At 39.5% G+C, this 18694-nt stretch overlaps 2 protein-coding genes across 10 annotated transcripts in view; one reads left to right on the forward strand and one right to left on the reverse strand.

The window, feature by feature from the left end:
• fam135b (family with sequence similarity 135 member B) overlaps positions 1-10341 on the reverse strand; it is a 55679-nt gene extending 45338 nt beyond the window's left edge. For 2 of the 6 annotated variants that reach the window (XM_082520700.1, XM_082520705.1), the window contains exon 1: positions 4038-4325. In XM_082520700.1, the coding sequence (XP_082376826.1) occupies positions 4038-4273 (236 nt within the window). In that variant the 5' untranslated portion in view covers positions 4274-4325. The other 4 variants (XM_082520701.1, XM_082520702.1, XM_082520704.1 and 1 more) reach the window with 4 other exon arrangements.
• Positions 10342-14936: 4595 nt separating this feature from the next.
• col9a1c (collagen, type IX, alpha 1c) overlaps positions 14937-18694 on the forward strand; it is a 32045-nt gene continuing 28287 nt past the window's right edge. For 3 of the 4 annotated variants that reach the window (XM_082520711.1, XM_082520712.1, XM_082520713.1), the window contains exon 1: positions 14937-16418. In XM_082520711.1, coding sequence (XP_082376837.1) covers positions 16390-16418 — 29 coding nt within the window. In that variant the 5' untranslated portion in view covers positions 14937-16389. Of the gene's footprint in view, positions 16419-17316; positions 18201-18694 lie in introns of those variants that run through there. The other variant, XM_082520714.1, reaches the window with a different exon arrangement.

Genomic DNA, 18694 nt, shown 5'->3' on the forward strand with positions numbered 1-18694 from the left:
TACCTATACCATTCTCATCCTTCTTGATCTTAGTGCAGCGTTTGATACCATTTCTCACAATATTCTCCTGAACCGGTTAGCTTCCATTGGTATTAGTCATACCCCACTTACCTGGTTTACCTCCTATCTCTCAGACCGCACTCAGTTTATCCAACTTAAATCCCATTCTTCAGCTCTCTATCCTGTTTCTGCTGGTGTGCCCCAGGGTTCAGTATTGGGGCCTCTTTTATTCATTATTTATATGCTTCCTCTTGGTTATATATTCCGAAAATATAATATAAATTTTCACTGTTATGCCGATGACACCCAGCTCTACCTTTCTTCTAAACCCAATTCATCCCTCCCACCTACCTCCCTCTCAGACTGTCTTATTGAGATTAGATCCTGGTTCTCCTCCAATTTCCTCAAACTTAACAGTAATAAAACTGAAGTTTTACTTGTTGGTACACCATCTATCTTAACCAAATCCCACAGCTTTTCCATTAACGTTGAAAATTCTCCCACCCTTCCCTCCCCTCAGGTTAAGAGTTTGGGTGTCATACTTGATAATACTCTTTCATTCCAGTCTCACATTAATTACATAACACGGTCTGCTTACTTCCATTTACGTAATATTCACCGACTCCGTCCCTTCCTTACTCCCCATGCTGCTGCCATCCTTGTCCATAGTCTTATTACATCCCGTATTGATTACTGTAATTCCCTCCTATTTGGTCTCTCTAAAAGGTCCCTTCATAAACTCCAACTTCTTCAAAATTCTGCAGCTCGGGTCATAACTTGCACTCCGTTAAGTGCTCATATTACCCCAGTTCTTCAGCAGCTTCACTGGTTGCCCATAGAAGCCAGGATAAATTTTAAAATCTTACTTCTTGCATACAAGTGTATCCATAAATCTGCTCCTTCATATTTGTGTGACCTGCTCCATATCACTACTGTTTCCCGCCCTCTCAGATCATCATCTGCTATTCATCTTACTGTTCCGTCCTCACACCTTATCACTATGGGGAACAGAGCTTTCAGTCGCTCTGCTCCTCGGCTCTGGAACTCTCTTCCTCCTGCACTAAGAAATATTGACTCCCTCTCCGTATTTAAGACACAACTCAAAACACATCTGTTTAAACTGGCTTATTCGCTTTAATGCTGATTTTATCTGTTGTCACGCTCTGTTTTGTAATTTTAACTTATTTTATGTATTTTATGACTATTGTTCCTTTTATTAATTGTGTTTTTTGTAAAGTGACCTTGGGTTTCTGAAAGGCGCCCTCAAATAAAATGTATTATTATTATTATTATTATAGGTATATATATAGTATATACCTATACTTATAACTTTATAGGTATATATTCTGTGCCCTTAGTTTCCTTTTAGTTTCTAGCTTTGATAACAGTTTCTCCATAAGACCCTTGGCTTTCTCTCCTGTGTCAAGTCCTGTCTCTGTGTGAGGTGTTTCCCTGTTTAGTTATTTCCTGTTTTATTGTTTCAGACATGCATTCCTTGTACTTTGTCTGTATTTTTGTCTCGTTGGTGCTCTTTGACCTTAATAAAGGTTTTAGTTTTTTATATCCTTAGTATTGGCTTTCAATTCCCATTCCCACAAAATATTTTCTTGACAGAAATGTTCTTAAGCCCATCTTTCATTTAACTTTGCAGTTGTTTGTAAAACTATTCTTCAACTAAAGCCACTTAAATTCAAAAGATGTTAAATATCATATTTTCTAGCCTCTTCCTAACCATCCATACAAACTCCACACAGAAAGGCCCTGGACACTTGGTGGAATCAAACTCAGGCCCTTCTTCTATGAGGCAACAGTGCTAAACACCACGCCATCATGCTGCCCACGCTAATATCTGGCTAATTAACATTCAGTTTGCATGTTAGTATAGTGGAAGTGACAAGAAAATGGTACTTAAAAATTGCATAAAATTGTCTGTTCATTTTACTGTGTTCACCAGGCCCACTTGTTTTGTAGTTAAACACTTGGAGCAGACGTTGCTAGGACAATTAACGATTAAAACAATTAAATACATGGTTTGGAGGTAATGTATGTGTTAGCCAAACCATTTCTGGAACATAACTGTGCATTGTACCATGTATTTATATTAATGTGATAAACTCATTTAAGATATTTGCCACTTATAGTTTGACTTGCTGAAATTTCAGCAACTGAAAAATGCAGTTACAGATCTTTGTAACTACATTTTTTTATTAACAAGAAGATCCAGGGAAACTGATTTAAGGTATGTGCAGTTTTGGCATTGTGAAATTCACCTGGAGCCTAATACAGAAAGCTTTGGCTAATTTGGCTAACTTTGCAGCTCTTGTTTAAACCAACGTATTGCAGTAATCCTGTTTATTGAAACTGATTAGAGTCTTTGTTTTCAGATTCTAACGTGCTTTCCATTAACTTAATGAGAAAATAACATTAAAGCTACACAAAGTCGCCCATCGATTGCACAAATATTCTTATACTATTAAAGAATTATTGACAGAGGGTTATTAATTAGGTAAAAGTATTGGAAAATATCTCAAATAGGGTTCATTTGAAATGATAAACAGTCTTTTTGTGTTAAAAATGTATCATTTACATTGAATCATTGTGACCCAAAGCAGATTTGGGTAAAACCTTCACATCATTAGCAAGCTGAGACCAAAGCATGGCTGTGAACTTGATTATGTCATCAGTGTGTTAATGACAGCGCTCGATAGAGAAGATGTCACAATAAAGAAAATCAAAAAGGTGTTTTTTTGGAAAGAAAATAGGTCAATTTAGTGATCACTTCTTACTCATGTGCTATGGCAGAGATGTATAAATAGCAGTGTTCCATGAATAGTTTTCAACAAGCTGAATTGTTTTTATTAAAAGGCTAAATTGCAGAAAGGACAGAATACTGAATAAGAAAATGCACCTGTGTTTTTAAAACTTACTTTTCCTATTACAGTATAAAATGTAAATGCTGCTTATCGCCATTTTATCCTTTGCAAATCAAATGCAGATTTAATCAGTATTCCTAATGCAATCAGTGGACAGCTGTGTGGCCCACTAGTCTAGCACAGGGATTAGTATTGACTTAAGAAAGCACATTTCAGTGTGGGAAGATGTGTAGATGTTGGTAACTAAACTATTCTCTGTCCATAGGGCTTTATCTTTACACTGGGGTCAGATTTTGTTTCGTGCTCACAACGGATCTCTTCTGATATCACAGAGCAACGTGGCATCAAGTAAAAACAAACATATTAGTGCACTCAACTGAAGGGATTATCGTGATAAAGCTTTAGCCCATCACATTTGGAGAGGGAAAATCATTTTGATAAAGCTGGTGTTTCACTGAGCCAAATGACATGTTTTAATCTGCAGACAGAGCAGGCTACACAGGGCCCTTTTTTAGTCTGGGAATATCATAAAAACTGCAACAAGAAAGAAGAACTACCTCTATCATTAACAAAACCTTTTAAACTCCCTATTTGTAAAGCACTGGATGTAACATCTGTCTTTTTCATTAATAATACTACATTATATAATAATAGGAAGACGACTTTGCATTACAGGCAGTCTGCTGGGGGCCTCACTGCTTCATTTTCATTTGCCTCTCTTGAACACTGTTCCAAACAGCACTGTCAGTGCTCTGCATGTGACATTTTGCAACACTTTACTGCAAACATTTCTTCTTAGGCCTGTGCATCGGCTAGCAATAGCAGAATTAGCAGCTACAACACTCTAGCTAGTTAGCGCCAGTTTTGATATAGCTTTTGGACTTTAGCCACATCAAAAGCTTTAGATTGTGCTAACAAATTGAACTAATGTTTGAACTAATTTTAATTAGTTGCGTACACAAGCTCTGTGTCAAAAAATAGCATTGTTATTGTTCTATGATGAAACAAACAGAGATTTTGATATTAGCTAACAATGGTTGCATTTAACCAGCAGAGTATTTAACTAGCAGCAGAAATAGAAATAGAAATTTTCCAGTAAATTAAATGATTCAGGATATGTGCACTTTTTAAATACTATTAAATATATATAAGAAAAATTCTTACCCCCTTTGAAAGAGATCCACATTGTGAAACTTGTGCAACTCTAGAGAAAACTCCACTGTTCCCTGTACTTCAGACATGATATGATCCCACTCATCACCTGTCAAAAAAGAAAACAACCAATCAATATGATGTATAAGACCAATGAGCCAAAATAACACCAAATCCACACTGAGAGGTAAGACAAATGATGACATTTCTAAAACTAGCTCCCATGGAAGTGATACTGCATGACTCATTCAGTCCACTGCAGTGTGGATAGCAGACAAAGATAGAGACCCTGGTCTGAATATAGTTCTCATTACCAGTGGTCAGGTTAATGTTGCACATATGACAACCACCCCTGTGATTGAATTATGTCACAGTAAAAAATGAATGCGTGCAGCTGTATGTTCTCTGTCTTCTATCTACCTTAAAAAGAAAAGCTGTGAGCCAGGTTCTATTGTAGAAAACATCAGTTTATTGGCAGCAGTAGCATTGTCACATTACCTTTATAGTACATTTGAATAATAATAACTTTTATAACACAGATGTTTTTCATTTTTAAACATCACTTTTGTATGCCCAATATTTTAAAACACAAAGAAGAAGAGTCTCCTTATTATGTTTGACATAACAATAACATTTAATACTTATAGTTTAACGTAGTGTATCGCTGTGGTGCCCATTTATTCAAAAGAAAGGGTGATTATCACAGTTTTGTTTACTGTAGCACAATTTTTTTGAATCCATCCTTTGGATACACAACACAGAAACCCATTATCTTTCTCCAGAAGCCTTACTATTATACAGTTATATAAACTAATATTGAATTTCCATTGTCTCTTGACTTAGGTATCTATTGGGATCTCTTATTGGTAGGATCTAATAGGTATGCTTCAAGTCATTGAGTCCTGCTTAAATAAATCACAATTATAAACCCATGTGTCCAAAATAACTTCTGATCAGTACTGTACATACTAGACTTGCTGACTCTCCGTTCATTCATACCATATTAAAAGTACTACCTGTCACTTGTAATTAAAGCTCAGAACATGAACCATCCAATTTACTACAAACATTAGATACCAACCTCGTAGTACACAGGCTATAAAGTGCTATGAGAGCTGAAACACGGCAAGTTTGAGCTGCCATCAATCGAAAGGTGCTCAAACACTGACTGTGTTTACAGTCAAGCATATTAAGAAACCCATAATTAAACACTTTGAAATATAACACCACCATGTGTGTGGTATTGGGTGAGTCTTCCTGTAAGCACTGTAAAAACTATAAAAGCAATATTACTATAAAGTAAGACGTACACAGTGACGTTTCATTTCATCAGAGCTCAGACACTCAGAGCGTATATCATTTGAATTTGCAATAAGGAAAATGGGGGGAAAAAATACAACTGTCCCTGTCTTAGTATTCAGTGTATTTATATCGATATAGCGTGAGGTTAGCACTGTTGCCTCACAGCAAGAAGGTGATGGGTGTGTTTGCAGTTAGGCTAATTGGTGATTCAGTATGGCCCATAGGTGTGAATGGTTGAGTTAGTTTAAAAAAGGGGCCTTTGGGGTACATTTTTTTAAAGCTTCAAGACACTTGTTTTAAAACGAATGCACTTTAAAATACTTACACGATGTGCTAATAGCTAAACTACAGGTATATCAACTGTTTTTTCTATTTTTATCTAATTTGTTTTAAATTGAGGATTATGTAAAAGGAGTCCTTGACTACACACATAGTATTTCATTAACAGCTAAACTATATGCATGAGTCAGACAAAAGCACAGACGGTATAAGAGCGTCCAGGCCAAGCTAACTTGGAGGTGCCAAGCTAGCTTAGCCGGGAGCAATCTTCCTCTAAGCAAAAAGACTTCTGGTGGTATAGAAGGCTACATGAAATCACCCGCCTTCAGGTCACTTTAGGTGTCACCTTAATAAACATTTCCCTGAAAATGATGGTCATTCTACGAGTAAGGAAGAAAGATTATCTGGAATATCCTCATTGGGGAAAAGTTAGTAAGCCGTTATCCAATTAGCATCTAATGGTGAGTTTCTGAGTCAGTTATTGTACCATTTGCATAAATGTGTCTGGGCTGGGACAAAAAGGCTTCTTTTATTTCAGAATTTTTTCAAGATTCTTTTAAGAAGATGTTACAGCTTTTAAAAAAGAAAGAAATGTTAGAGAAAAAAGTCTGACTTGTCCCTTCATCTAAGCAGAGAAATTAATTCCCAGTGTCCTCTCTTAACACTTTATTTGACCAAATAGGGTGAATCTAAGGTGTCCTGACAGTTGGCAGAAAAACGCTCTCTTCTAATGCTGATAAGATGGATTAGAAGATTCCTGCCAACAGTGGAGAAAGAAAGTAAAATCCAGTGCCCACATTAAAGCTGAAGACCATAAAAGCAAATGAGTACAGTCCTGAGACACACAGTATCCTTCACTAATGTAGTACATCAGCTGCCCACTGCCGCAAATGGCCTAAGGAGACAAGTAACGACAGAGACGCTTTCTCTTTGTGCTGACTCGGCATGCTGCTTGTAAGAACAGTTATAGGTCATTTGATGGGAGACAGTGAGATGCTGAAATATGTTTCTTTTTGCGCTGCTTAAGATATAGCTAAAGCTGCTTTGTTGCTTCCTTAATTCACTGAACTGTTGTGCAGGCCACCGTTATACTTATCTGTTATCGGCTGTCTCCAACATACATAATAAGAAGGAGCAGCTCACTTCTCCGACAATGTGTTAGGTAGGCAGTAAGTCGAATGAACACTGTGTACTTGATAAAATGGAAGCTCACAGGCCGGGGACTTACTGTAATATGTTTTTATTTCCCAGTGAAACAATCAGCAGCCTACAGTACATGACAAGAGCACCCAGACGCATGCACTGATTATCAGCCTGTGTTGAAAATTCATCAATACGTTAATCAAATCAGCGAGGCACACACCAAAGCACCCACGCTGACAGCTCCAGAGGCATACAGCTGTCAGTCATCTAAGAGAGACACACTGTGTTTCTTTTCATGACGATGACAACAATGATCTTGGTTGATGAAACGCCCCACCAGCTAAACTGCAGCATCGGACCTTTTAAAGCATAGGTGTCAAACTCTGGCCCGCGGGCCAAATTTGGCGAAGCCATACCAAATTACTATTAGAGCTGGCCTACTGGTATTATACAGGTAATATATATATTGTTTAGTATTAAGCTTTGCTTGTTCCATATTCAGTTTTTCAGCAAAACTTGTTTGAGTCCATAACAAAAGATTCATTCTTATATCTGGAGGAAGATTTTTCAATAAATATTAATGTTAGCCCGCGACTTTGTTCCAGTTTTGAATTTTGGCCCACTGTGTATTTGAGTTTGACGCCCCTGTTTTAAAGCATTCTCTGTACCTTTACGTCAGCATTAATAAATTAGTGAATAAGTTGAATGTAGATGCCTGTGGGACTGAACTTGAAATGCTGGCATTTAAGGATGAGAGAAAATTCCAATGCAGTTCAGTATTATTAATATAGCGCCAAATCCCAACAACAGTCACCTTAAGGCGCTTTATATTGTAAGGTAAAGACCCGAAAATAGTACAACAACAGAGTTTTATTTTATTAACTGCTCGATTTGCATAACTCTTTGCAGAAAATAGAACTCACAGCTTTCTTTTTTCTTCCATTTGTTCAATTTCCTCAATTTTTTTATAAACCCATTGCACACGATGCTGCTATAAGCCCAATTTTTAGATAATACATGTTTGGGAATCGGTGTGCTGGTGCACAAATACTAAACAGGTTTTTTTGTCTGTTTGTTTTGTAGATTCGACAAAAGAAATTGAACAGATGTTGAGTTTTTGCAACATGCTGTGACAAAGTGACAAAGTGCCTAAAGGTACAATTTACATTTGGTTCTTTGCTAAGAGGTGTGTTATGTGTAGACACAACCCTGGCTTACCCTTTGAGTTAGGAGGCCTCTTTTATGCCTGAATGATTAACAGGTCAATGTCAACTAACATAACAAGTAAAAAACACATTCCTGCATTCATACAATGTCCTTAATACACTGTTGAATTAACTGTGTTCGAGCACAGCTCCCAGACATCTCTACATAACCTGTAGCCAAACTACACTTGGAATTTTCTGCTTGTGCAATTTTGTGAATTATCTCTTTCTTACTAGAAGCAAATCATTAAACACTAATCGTTGCAAAACACCCATCTGCTGTCTTATTATTATTTAATGCAGGCCACAAACACACCACACACTCTGGCATTCTTGGAGGTCTAGAGTTTGCAACTTGGCTAATTCTACCACCTTAAGGAAAACCTAAAAACTCTTTGTTGTCCTTAAGCTGCCCTCTTTCCTTTGCTGCAGCTCCTGTTGGCGTCAGCTCAGCTGGGACCACCGATGACATCTCCAGTGTCAATTTGAGAACGGATGAAAAAGCAACACGTTCACAGTGTCTGCGTGTGAAATAAGCACATTTTTGCAGGCTTAGCAGGCATAAATGTCACTGTAAGACAGAGAGCCATTGTTTGCCATGAGCTGCTGTATGTGCACATAGCTCAAAGAACCGGAAATTAATCTCAGACATTATTCCACTGATTAACATCCACATCCCTCTCCAGCACACAACAACAAAAAGCTGTCACCAAATATGTGACAAAGGGCCGTTAGGTTACAGCACCTTCTTATAAGCAAGTATCAAATCACAGTTGCTGTAGCAAATCCATCATTTTCACCATCTCTAATTTCGAGAGAAAGCTATCTGCAAATTGGTTATCTGGAGTGGCACTTTACAGAAATCCACTGAGCCAGCCCAGCAATCATGTGATGGCATAATCTAGCATTTGCTAAAACCCCTCCATGATGCTGTATTATGCTCTCTGTTGTTAAATTACAATATTACGCCAAATCCCTGCAAAAAAAAAAAAGGATAAAAACGAAAGAGAACAAGAGAGAGGAGTGGGCCGAGTTAAGGAGTTAAATGAATCAGAATATGACTTTGAGAGGATGTGACTGGCATCGCTGCAATCGCCAAATTAGATTCTCTGAAGATCAAAAGGCTTTTCTGCTGGCGTTTGGAGGGCTGCATGCAATCCGTAAACAGACGTACTATTTGTATTCACAACTCTGAAGCACTGTTCACTTGTATGGAAACCGAGTGCTGGTCACGTTGTCCAAAGAAAAAACTAGCTAAAAGTGTGAAGATGGGCATTAAAATGGAATGCTCGGTGTTGGATTAACTGGTTTCAAAGTACTCTAACCTCGGCGTTATGTTCTATAATGACATTTTGAGATCAGTCAGCTACACCAGTCCCTGAATTTGTCACATTAGTACATGAGCAGCATTATTAAATGAAGACTATTTGCCCTTATGTCATCAGTTATGTCTGTTTTAGCATTTTTGCACACGAGTTTCAGTCTCTGCTGTGTTTGTGTTACACTATTTGAGCCTACAGGGGGACAGCTTTGACAAAAATCCTTTGTTATCAAAAGAAATCCAGTGCTGCACCAAACACAGTTGCCAGTTATCAAAATTAAACCACACTGTAGTATGTGGCTTGCTTAAAGACAATTATCAATGCTTTTATTTTGAAAGCTACATGTATTTTCCCCATTGCTTCTTCAGCTTATCACTGTAGAGTGGGCTTAAATGTTTTGTTTCCTCAGTGGTGACCACATATATGCAATAGGTCAGACAGAGACCCTCAGCTGCCATACAGAGGAAACGCATATGGACTATGAATTTAACCCGTTAGCCTCCGTGTTTTAAGCAAATCCGTCAGCCTTGCAGCTCTGGCGCCGAGCAGCAGTGTACTACAGAAAGCAGCTTTCTCTGTTGTAATGTATGACAGCTGAGCTTCCCTCTATCCTCTCGTGTTCCGAAGACAACAAACCAGCCAGCAAAAGGCAGAGGAGGAAGGTGTCACATGAGGAATGAAACAGCCTCACCTTAGCGCTGATGTGGAGTGATATCCGCAGAGGGTTTCTGGTCCAAGCCTCTACTGGAGTGAATTGCTGTTTGCGGACGGATGCGCGGATGTAAATGTTTATATCATCGCTTCTCCTGCTGCTGCTGCTGTTGCCATGGTTATTCATCCAGACCCTGTGTGTTCTGCAGTCCCCTCTCGCTCCCCGTCTCTCTCTCTCTCTCTCTCTCTCTCTCTCTCTCTCCCTCCCCTGAAGGGGATTTCAGTTTGGGAAAAGTATCGCTGAGTGGCCGTGTCTTTGTGCACAACGCTGACCGCATATACTGACTGTGGATAGTTTCACAAGGTGAATATTAATAGTCAGCAGCACCCAGTCAGCGTAGTGCTGCTGGTGTCCGTCCGGCAGGGCGGGCTGACGTCAGAGCCGGCCCCCTAAAAGCTGTAGTGAACCGTGCACTCGGAAATTACCATGATAAGGAACAAAAGGGTGACTGTTATGCAAACAAAGTGTTATTGCAATAATAAGCAGGCGGACGTCACGTGATTTGGACACACTATTGGGCTTAGTGGAAGGAAAAATAATAATGACTAAAAATGAAATGCGTGATTGCTTAGAGAAAAGAGCTGTTTGATAGGTGACCATAGGTTTCTTTGGGAAGCGGTTTGATTATAACCCATAATTATCCTCTATGATGCACATACAAATTAGCATTTCTTAAAATGAGTTTGCTATATGGGAACAAAGTTTGAATAGAATTGAGATTGGGGTGGATGGAAGTTTATTTTATCCATCATATCTTTAACAACATGTGTATTACCATAATAATGTTAACAACTCAACATTCCTATTCAAACAGAGGCAAGAAATTCTTTATTTATATGTTTTATTATGTGAGCCATTATCATACATTATATAACAGTGTGGTGTTTGGAATTGGATGTGAAAAGCAAAGGATGGATCTGACTGACAAGTCATTAGCCAATAAGCATATCCTGGATAATAATTTACAAAGTCATAAAAAAATTACATTTTTAAATTTAAATTATAAAAATAAAAATATATAAAATGGATCCAGGTCATATGAGCTTGTACATGAACGGATCTGTATCTGATCTGGGCCGAATGAACTGGGAAATGACTGCATCCAAATGGTTTCCAGTCCTGATCTGTTCCATATTCATTTTGTTGTGCAACTACAAACTACAAACTTTTGTTGTTGACTTCAGGAGACACAGCACCGACTTGGCCCCCCTCTACATCAACGGGGAGTGTGTGGAGAGGGTCCACACTTTCCGTTTCCTTGGTGTACTCATCTCTGCTGACATCTCCTGGACAGGAAACATCTCAGCGGTCATCAAGAAGGCCCAACAGCGGCTGCACTTCCTGAGAGTCCTCAGGAAGTACAAGCTGAACTCCAACCTGCTGCTGACCTTCTACCGCTCGTCCATTGAGAGCCTGCTAACCTACTGCATCACGGTATGGTACGGCAGCTGCACCAAAGCAGATAGAGTGAGGCTTCAGAGTGTGGTCGAGACAGCACAAAAGATCATCGGCTGCCCTCTCCCCTCCCTGATGGACATTTATTCCTCCCGCTGCCTCACCAGAGCAGCAAACATTATCAAGGACAGCTCCCACCCTGGTTTCAACATGTTCAGCCTGCTTCCCTCAGGGAAGCGCTACAGGTGCATCAACACAAAACCCCACAGACTCAAAAACAGTTTCTTCCCCAAAGCGATAACCACCCTGAACTCACACATGCACAGATAACACAGCCCCCCACTTCCCACTTCCTCTATGGACCACCACTGTGCAATACCAATTCTATGTGCAATAACTCAACTGTATATACATAACACTATTTATTACATATTACTTACATCTTGTATATTGTACATTTTATATATATATATGTTTTTCCCTATGTTAATACTGTCCATATGTACATAGTGCTGCAGAACTGTACCCCCCCCCCCCCCCCCCCCCCCTTCCCCAGCATGTTTACACTGAGTGGGAGATGCTCTGTATCTCATTGTACAACTGTATAGTGACAATAAAGGCATTCTATTCTATTCTATTCCAACTAGAATCCGTTACTTAGCCTTATCCATTATGCATCCGTGGTAGATCCAGTCCATGGTAATGAGCTAAAACTAGCTATTTAACCCATAAACTTATCAGGAAAGTCTTCATGGAGGCCACAGAGCATGGGAGCAAGGATTTCTCCAACAGATGTTTATTACAACCAGAAGTCTTTTTGGAACCAGTGGAGTCGCTCCCTAATGGTCATTGAACAAGATCTGCACTTCCATGTTAGCTTTGTGTTTGCAACCCAAAAGTGCTGTTCATCGTTTAAACTGTCCAGGATTTCCTTACCTGTTTTGTTTTCAATGCTATTTTGTTTTCCTGTGAGATTTTTCTGGCTCCACACAGGTTTTTGGCCCTAAAACCGATGCATTCTCCTGTCTGTATTTTACCCACTACCAACACTTCAGCTGTGTATTTGTAAGTTTATTGGCTAAATCCTCCACTGTGTTCAACCAACTAGTTCTAAACATAGCCTACCTGATAATGGTTAGCAGAACAGTGGGTTTTTCTAAAAACAGCTCCTGATGGAGATTTTGCTGAGGAGATTGAAGCATAGCAGTAAAGTTAGAAGCAGTAAAATCAAAACAAATGGCTGAAAAATGCTATGACTCCAAACAAAATGATACAGTAAGCAATTTCTTCCCCCTAGAATAAAACATATTGAATCATTAGGTGGACGACCTCATCTGTTTGATTGTTTTGATCATGTAAGACAACAATCTGGATTCCTGATCTAGGTTTTCTTCTTGAAGACAACAATAAATTCACACAGTAGCCACTGTCTAGCTTGTTCTTGGCAATCAGGTACAATTAAAAAGCCATCTGTCCTGGTTAAACAACTCTTCACTGACTAATCACTTGTCAGATAAGGGGGAGGGGAGGATTATGTAACAAATGAATAAAAATGCCCATAATCTGCTGGATATGGCAACTGTGTGTTTAACTGCTGTCAGCAGCAGAGCATTAGTTTCCTCTAACAATTTGTTTGGTTCTTCTGTGTCTCTGATTCACCAAGTGAGTGCTGGATAACAGTTCTCTTGTGTTCTAAGCTTCACCTTCTGCTTAAAAACCCAAAGTCAATTGCTGCTTTTCTCTTGTGGCATTCTGCCATAAGCTCCAAGCACTCTTGATTAAAAGGGTAGCACTATTGATTTTCTTTTTTTCAGTTTTTCAGGCAGTTGCCAGAGCCCAGATGACTATATAGTCTGGGGAAAGAAAAAAAAAACCTGGCTGAATTTCCCGAGGTTATACAGCAAGGGCACCAATTTTCTGAGAGTCCAATATCAAGCTTGCATTGCTTATTATTGCGATTAAATGCGATATTTGTTTAATTCTACTATCAAGTTGGATTTGATAAATTTATGTAGGCATTTGTTTTTAATCCCTATCACTAATGAAGTTGAAAATTGTGTGAGTCTTAACACTGATGACCTTTTATACCTAAAGTAAAGTTACACACACTTGGATATTAGTCATATTTGCTAAAAAGCAAAAAACTACAACTGTTTGATGGTCCTAAGCAAAATTTTCCTGCTGCTTTCTGAACAGTAAAGTTGTTAAATAAAACCAAATACCGTTCTGTTAAAAGAAGTCCAAATGCAAACAAAACAAAAAAAAAATTGAGTGAAACTGCCAATAACAAAAACTATAATCCACCAAATGTGTTTATCACATCTGAATTTCACAAACTTGACAAAACAAAGAAATGTGTTCTTTCCACAGTACTACATTCATGTAGACTTCCAGTATAGAAAAGCTAAGCATACAGTATTTATCATTTTGTTTTCATTTCACATATAGTTTTTTTTTAACTATATGTTTAAATGTATTTATAGTTGGAACAGCTACAACAGCTAATGTTTCACTTTAGGACTGGCGTTTTTCATTAAAGATGATTTTAGCATTTTTTGGCTGTCTAATGCTAGTCAGCGGCTAAATTCCACCACTAAATGAAAAGTGCATTCAGTCTTGTTAGCATTATCTTTAGCTTCAGTTTCACAGCTGCTCACTTCCGGCCTACCCAGCCTTCGCAGTGTTGTCAACTCCTCAGTAAGGAAAACCGCTATTGGCTGTCCTAAAAGTCGCTAGAATTCGCTAAATGCATAATTATTTGCATAATTGGTCATGCTAATGTAATTGTAACCTCGGTTGTAGGTTCATGTCTCATTGTGGAAGAGACATATAGTGAGTTAAAAACGTCCTAAATGCATTTAGAATTTATTTAGAACTACAAATTAACTTTCTTTTAACAATTATTGTTTTTTTAATGTCACAATTCCAACCCTACTCCTTTATCCAGGTTTGGACTGGCAAAAGTGTCCCGAAATAGGCACTCTGATAGAGTTACTTTGTGTGTGTGTGTGTGTGTGTGTGTGTGTGTGTGTGTGTTTATAAGTAGTTTTAACCCTTGTGATCCACAAAACAACATAACAACAAAAGAAGAACTGACTGCGCTACAGTCAGTGCGGGAGCAGCGGCTTCGCTCATGCGCGATTCATTTGCAGTTTGGACGCATAGATGTGAACATCTGCTGCCCTGACAGCAGCTGAGGGAGGACTATCCTCCGCCCGTGAGCGCTTTGGCACGGGCGAGGTGCCCATGGCAGCACCTGCTGCTTGTTGAGAGTAAGAGCGATACGTGCTTTCCTGTCAAAAAGTCGTCATAAATGAGTCTCCCATAACACCAGAAAAAGTCACCAGATTTGTCGCTAGTCGCTTTTTAGAAAAAAGTTGCTGAGGGGGTCTGAAAACTTGCTAAATATATCGACAAAGTCGCTAAGAAGGCAACACTGGGCCTTCGGAGGACCCGGCCCACGTAGACCGCGAAGACCGGGTCCTCAGGAGGATGCAGCCTATGAATTTGGACACACCATTACCAAAGACATTGTGTGAGACACCAGTAGTTATTCTAAAACTGCACTACTTTACACCCCAGAAACAACAATAGCATGTTCTGTAAGGACTTTTGCTACAGTGTGGAGTTAGCGAAACCTCCTCTGTTATCTTACTCTTTAGCTCGTTAGCTAACAATGCTGTAGCCTTTTCGCTCACGTGAAATGAGGCCACATTTGAAGCTTGTGTGTATGTTTGTTACTTCTCAGGGTGTAAAAAGATTTCCTCGATGGTTTAAAAAAAAACTAGAGGGTCTCATCTGACTCCAGATCACAAGTTGCCTGGTCATGTGGCGAGTCTCATGGCTGGATCATCCCAAAATGCCTTCTCTTTCTCTCTCCTTGCGCCGTCTGTGCATGTTGTCTCATTGAGAGCAGGAGGTCTTCATTATCCAGGCTGGACACATGATCTTTCTGCTGAATCTCTGAGGAGCGCCAATATCTGTATCGTGTTTCCTTTACAACTCTCTGAGATGAGTGCGTTGGTGTGGCTACACAAACAATCGATTCGTGAAATATGATATAGTAACAAATTCTGGTAGTAAACTGAGTATCAGAAGACTGTGAGGCTATTGATTCACAATATCACATCATATAGAAGGGACAGCAGTTGCCAGGATCAATAGACCTATATACCCCAGGGAAATATAAAAAAAATAAACAGCCTTATGAATAAAAACACACTGCGGCATGTAATTTTGTCAAAGCCAAGGCATTTTTTTGTGCAATTGTGGTTAAAAGGGGTTTTCTTTTTTCCACAGAGAGATCTGTGCCTATGAGCCAAGCAGTTCCTGCCTCCTCTGACATATTTTTGGGCAACATAGCCCTGTGAGACATGTCAGCATACCTGTGCATGCTAACGAAAGCTGTCTTGCAAGAAACCGCGTCATAGTCTTTGGTTTTCACTTCAGAAGATCTAAGAACCTAACACCAAAGAATCAACTGCACAACAGGCAGGAAACATAAACAGTGTGTCTGCCTGAGGCCCTTCAAGGTAATAACAAGGCTTTCTTCAGCGCTACAGGCTAACATGCCTTCTCCAGGTAAACCGATGAGTGAACATGATTATGAAATCCACATTTCATCACTCTCCGGCTGCTCCTTTGCTATCTTGACGATGATTATTAGGAGAATTACACGCAGGCAGCACATGTCATTAGGAGGCACCATAAAAGAAGAGAAGCGGGCAGAGGTGTTTCACATAAAGGCCATATGGGTTTCTGCATCTTTTTAAGTGATGGTAATAAAACTTAGTCACCACCTCCAGAAAACCCCTGGCCAATAGGAGCCCACTGAACAAACTTTTTATGTGCCCTCCAAAAATGCTTGAGCATCCCCTGTGCCACTCCGGTTAATCCCTCAACATGCGCAGGTAGGACCGACTTCTAGGGAGGGAATTTCATGACCGCGGCTCCTTCTGCTTCTGCATCTCGACTGAGCGTGTCTCGTCACGGAGGGGGTGTGAAACATGGCCCTCAAAGTCTCCGGTTTGAGGAGGTAAGTATCTCAAATATCTGTCTTTCTGTCAGGGCTCTTCATAATTTTTTTTAAATTATTTCCAAATTTATGCAGAGCCATTTCACACTAACTAATAATAAATTTGTAATCTTTATTTAGTAGGAGGAAATGGCTCCATTTTCTCTTTCTCATAACTTTATGGGTGTAATAAGAATCGTCTGAGCATAAATTAAAGAAATTAGACGTTTGTCTTTTAATCCAACCACATCTATGCACACGTCTTCGCTGTTTCCCTTCCGGCTGTTAGGATAAAAGAGTTCTTATCTGAATAATACTACCGGCTTCAACAGCACTGAACATTTTCACATAGATACTGTACTCCTCAAAGTTTTTGTCCACACGTTTCCTGCTACAGTCAACTTGAATATGACTGAACCACATGGCCAGTTGCTTCATGGCCAACAGCGATCCATTCTTGGGTAATTAACACAAATGGGAGAGCATTAATTATGTCAAGAGTTGGCAAGCTGGCTTGCTCTCAGCATTTTGGGAGTGCCTAAGGGGTACTGAAACATGCACAACAGCAAAGGGAAAGTCTGTCACTTACAACCATGTCAAAAGCCAAAAGACGATGAATCGGGAATTCAGTCAGGAGTTAAAGGAGAGGGCACATCATTACCTAACTGAGCTGAAAGAATGATTACATGAAAGGATTGTTCTAGGAATATAACAGAGGCTTTGTCTTGTCTTCTGATGATAGAGGTAGGGTTTTCTTATATATTTCACTTCTAACCCGTTTATATTTTTTCATCAATTTTTATCAGTTTCGTCAGTGACAAAGTAGCACATAAAAGATTTATTATTAAAAGGGAGTTTTTCATTCCCAACATCTCTATGAAGCGAAGCTTTCTCTTTCTTATATTTCTGTTGTTGTTTACAGAACTGTAGGAAGAAGCTAAATATAGTCAGATGGAAGACAAGCTTGATGAACAGTTATAGGAAGAAATCCTCCAAGGAAAACAAAGAAAAACTCAAATCATGCTTCAAAGAAAACACTTACCTGTCTTAGAGGAATTCTCTGACATGCAGGGCTATAAATTTACTTGCTTTCTTGCTGAGAGTAAGATGAAGAATCAATACTACTCTTTTACTCACAAGAAGCCAGTTTCGGAAAGATAGACTGTTGAGTGTTGCAAGATCAAACTAGGTACACTTTATGTGAGTGTGTCTGAATTCATCCATTGCACTGTAAACGCACATCTATCCACTGCACAAAGTTGTTGTGTGTCTTAAGTAGGATTAAAACTTTAAAAAGTAGAATTGAAACCTTAAACTTAGCTGATAAAGCTGCTGCTTTAAACCGATTAGATATTTCTGCCACAATAGAAAATGTTGGTGTGTCATGCAATATTTATCACGGTACTTTAAAGAAACCTACTATTAACAGCACATATTTCCAGTAGCCTGTCCTTTTTAGCTTCTGTTGTAACTACAACAACTGAACTCTGACTGCTAGATTTAGACATGGTTAACTTAGTTAGGAAAGGCTGAAAGATTGAAAGCAAGGTGAACGATTGCTCAAGTCTTGGCAAATTTTCCGCAAATGTCAGGCCCTTTAAAATAAGAATAAAATCATACATTTGAGCCCCATATAGCTGCACTAGTCTAGAACAGTGATGGATTGGTGCTTAAGACAGACAGCCCACTGGGGCTCTGAAGATGCTCCTTTAACGTGAAGGGCATAGTGTTTGAGACCACACCTCTGAAGAGGCCTTGCTGACTTAGCCATTAGTCATTTCTTCAGACACTACACACACACTGGTACATATTCCTCAAGCAAACACACACATTAGCAGGAGAGTTCACACTCTAGAGGTGGGTTACACCCTCAGTAACATCACCCCAACCTCATCCATTTCTCAGCTAGACAAGCTGCAGCATTTGCCTTCAGAGGAGAGGCCTCACTGTCTCTATCAGTCATGTTGATGACGGATTCAGAATAGCTGTAGAAAGCTTTCATAACGCAGGACACATAGAGGAAGCTAAAGCGGCCGAGTGTGATAATACAAGTGTGAACAAAATGTAGCACTGCTCAGACACTTCAGCTGTGAAAGATAACCTCAAAAAGCTGTGTAGCTACTGCTACTGGCGACCGTGGCTCAGGGGGTTGGGAATCGCATCTGTAACCGGAAGGTCGCCGGTTCGATCCCTGGGCTCTCTGTCCTGGTTGTTGTGTCCCTGGGCAAGACACTTTACCCTACTTGCCTACTGGTGTTGGCCAGAGGGGCCGATGGCGCGATATGGCATCCTCGCTT

The sequence above is a fragment of the Aulonocara stuartgranti genome (genome assembly GCF_965226115.1).
Source record: "Aulonocara stuartgranti genome assembly, chromosome: 22".
Taxonomy (NCBI): domain Eukaryota; kingdom Metazoa; phylum Chordata; class Actinopteri; order Cichliformes; family Cichlidae; genus Aulonocara; species Aulonocara stuartgranti.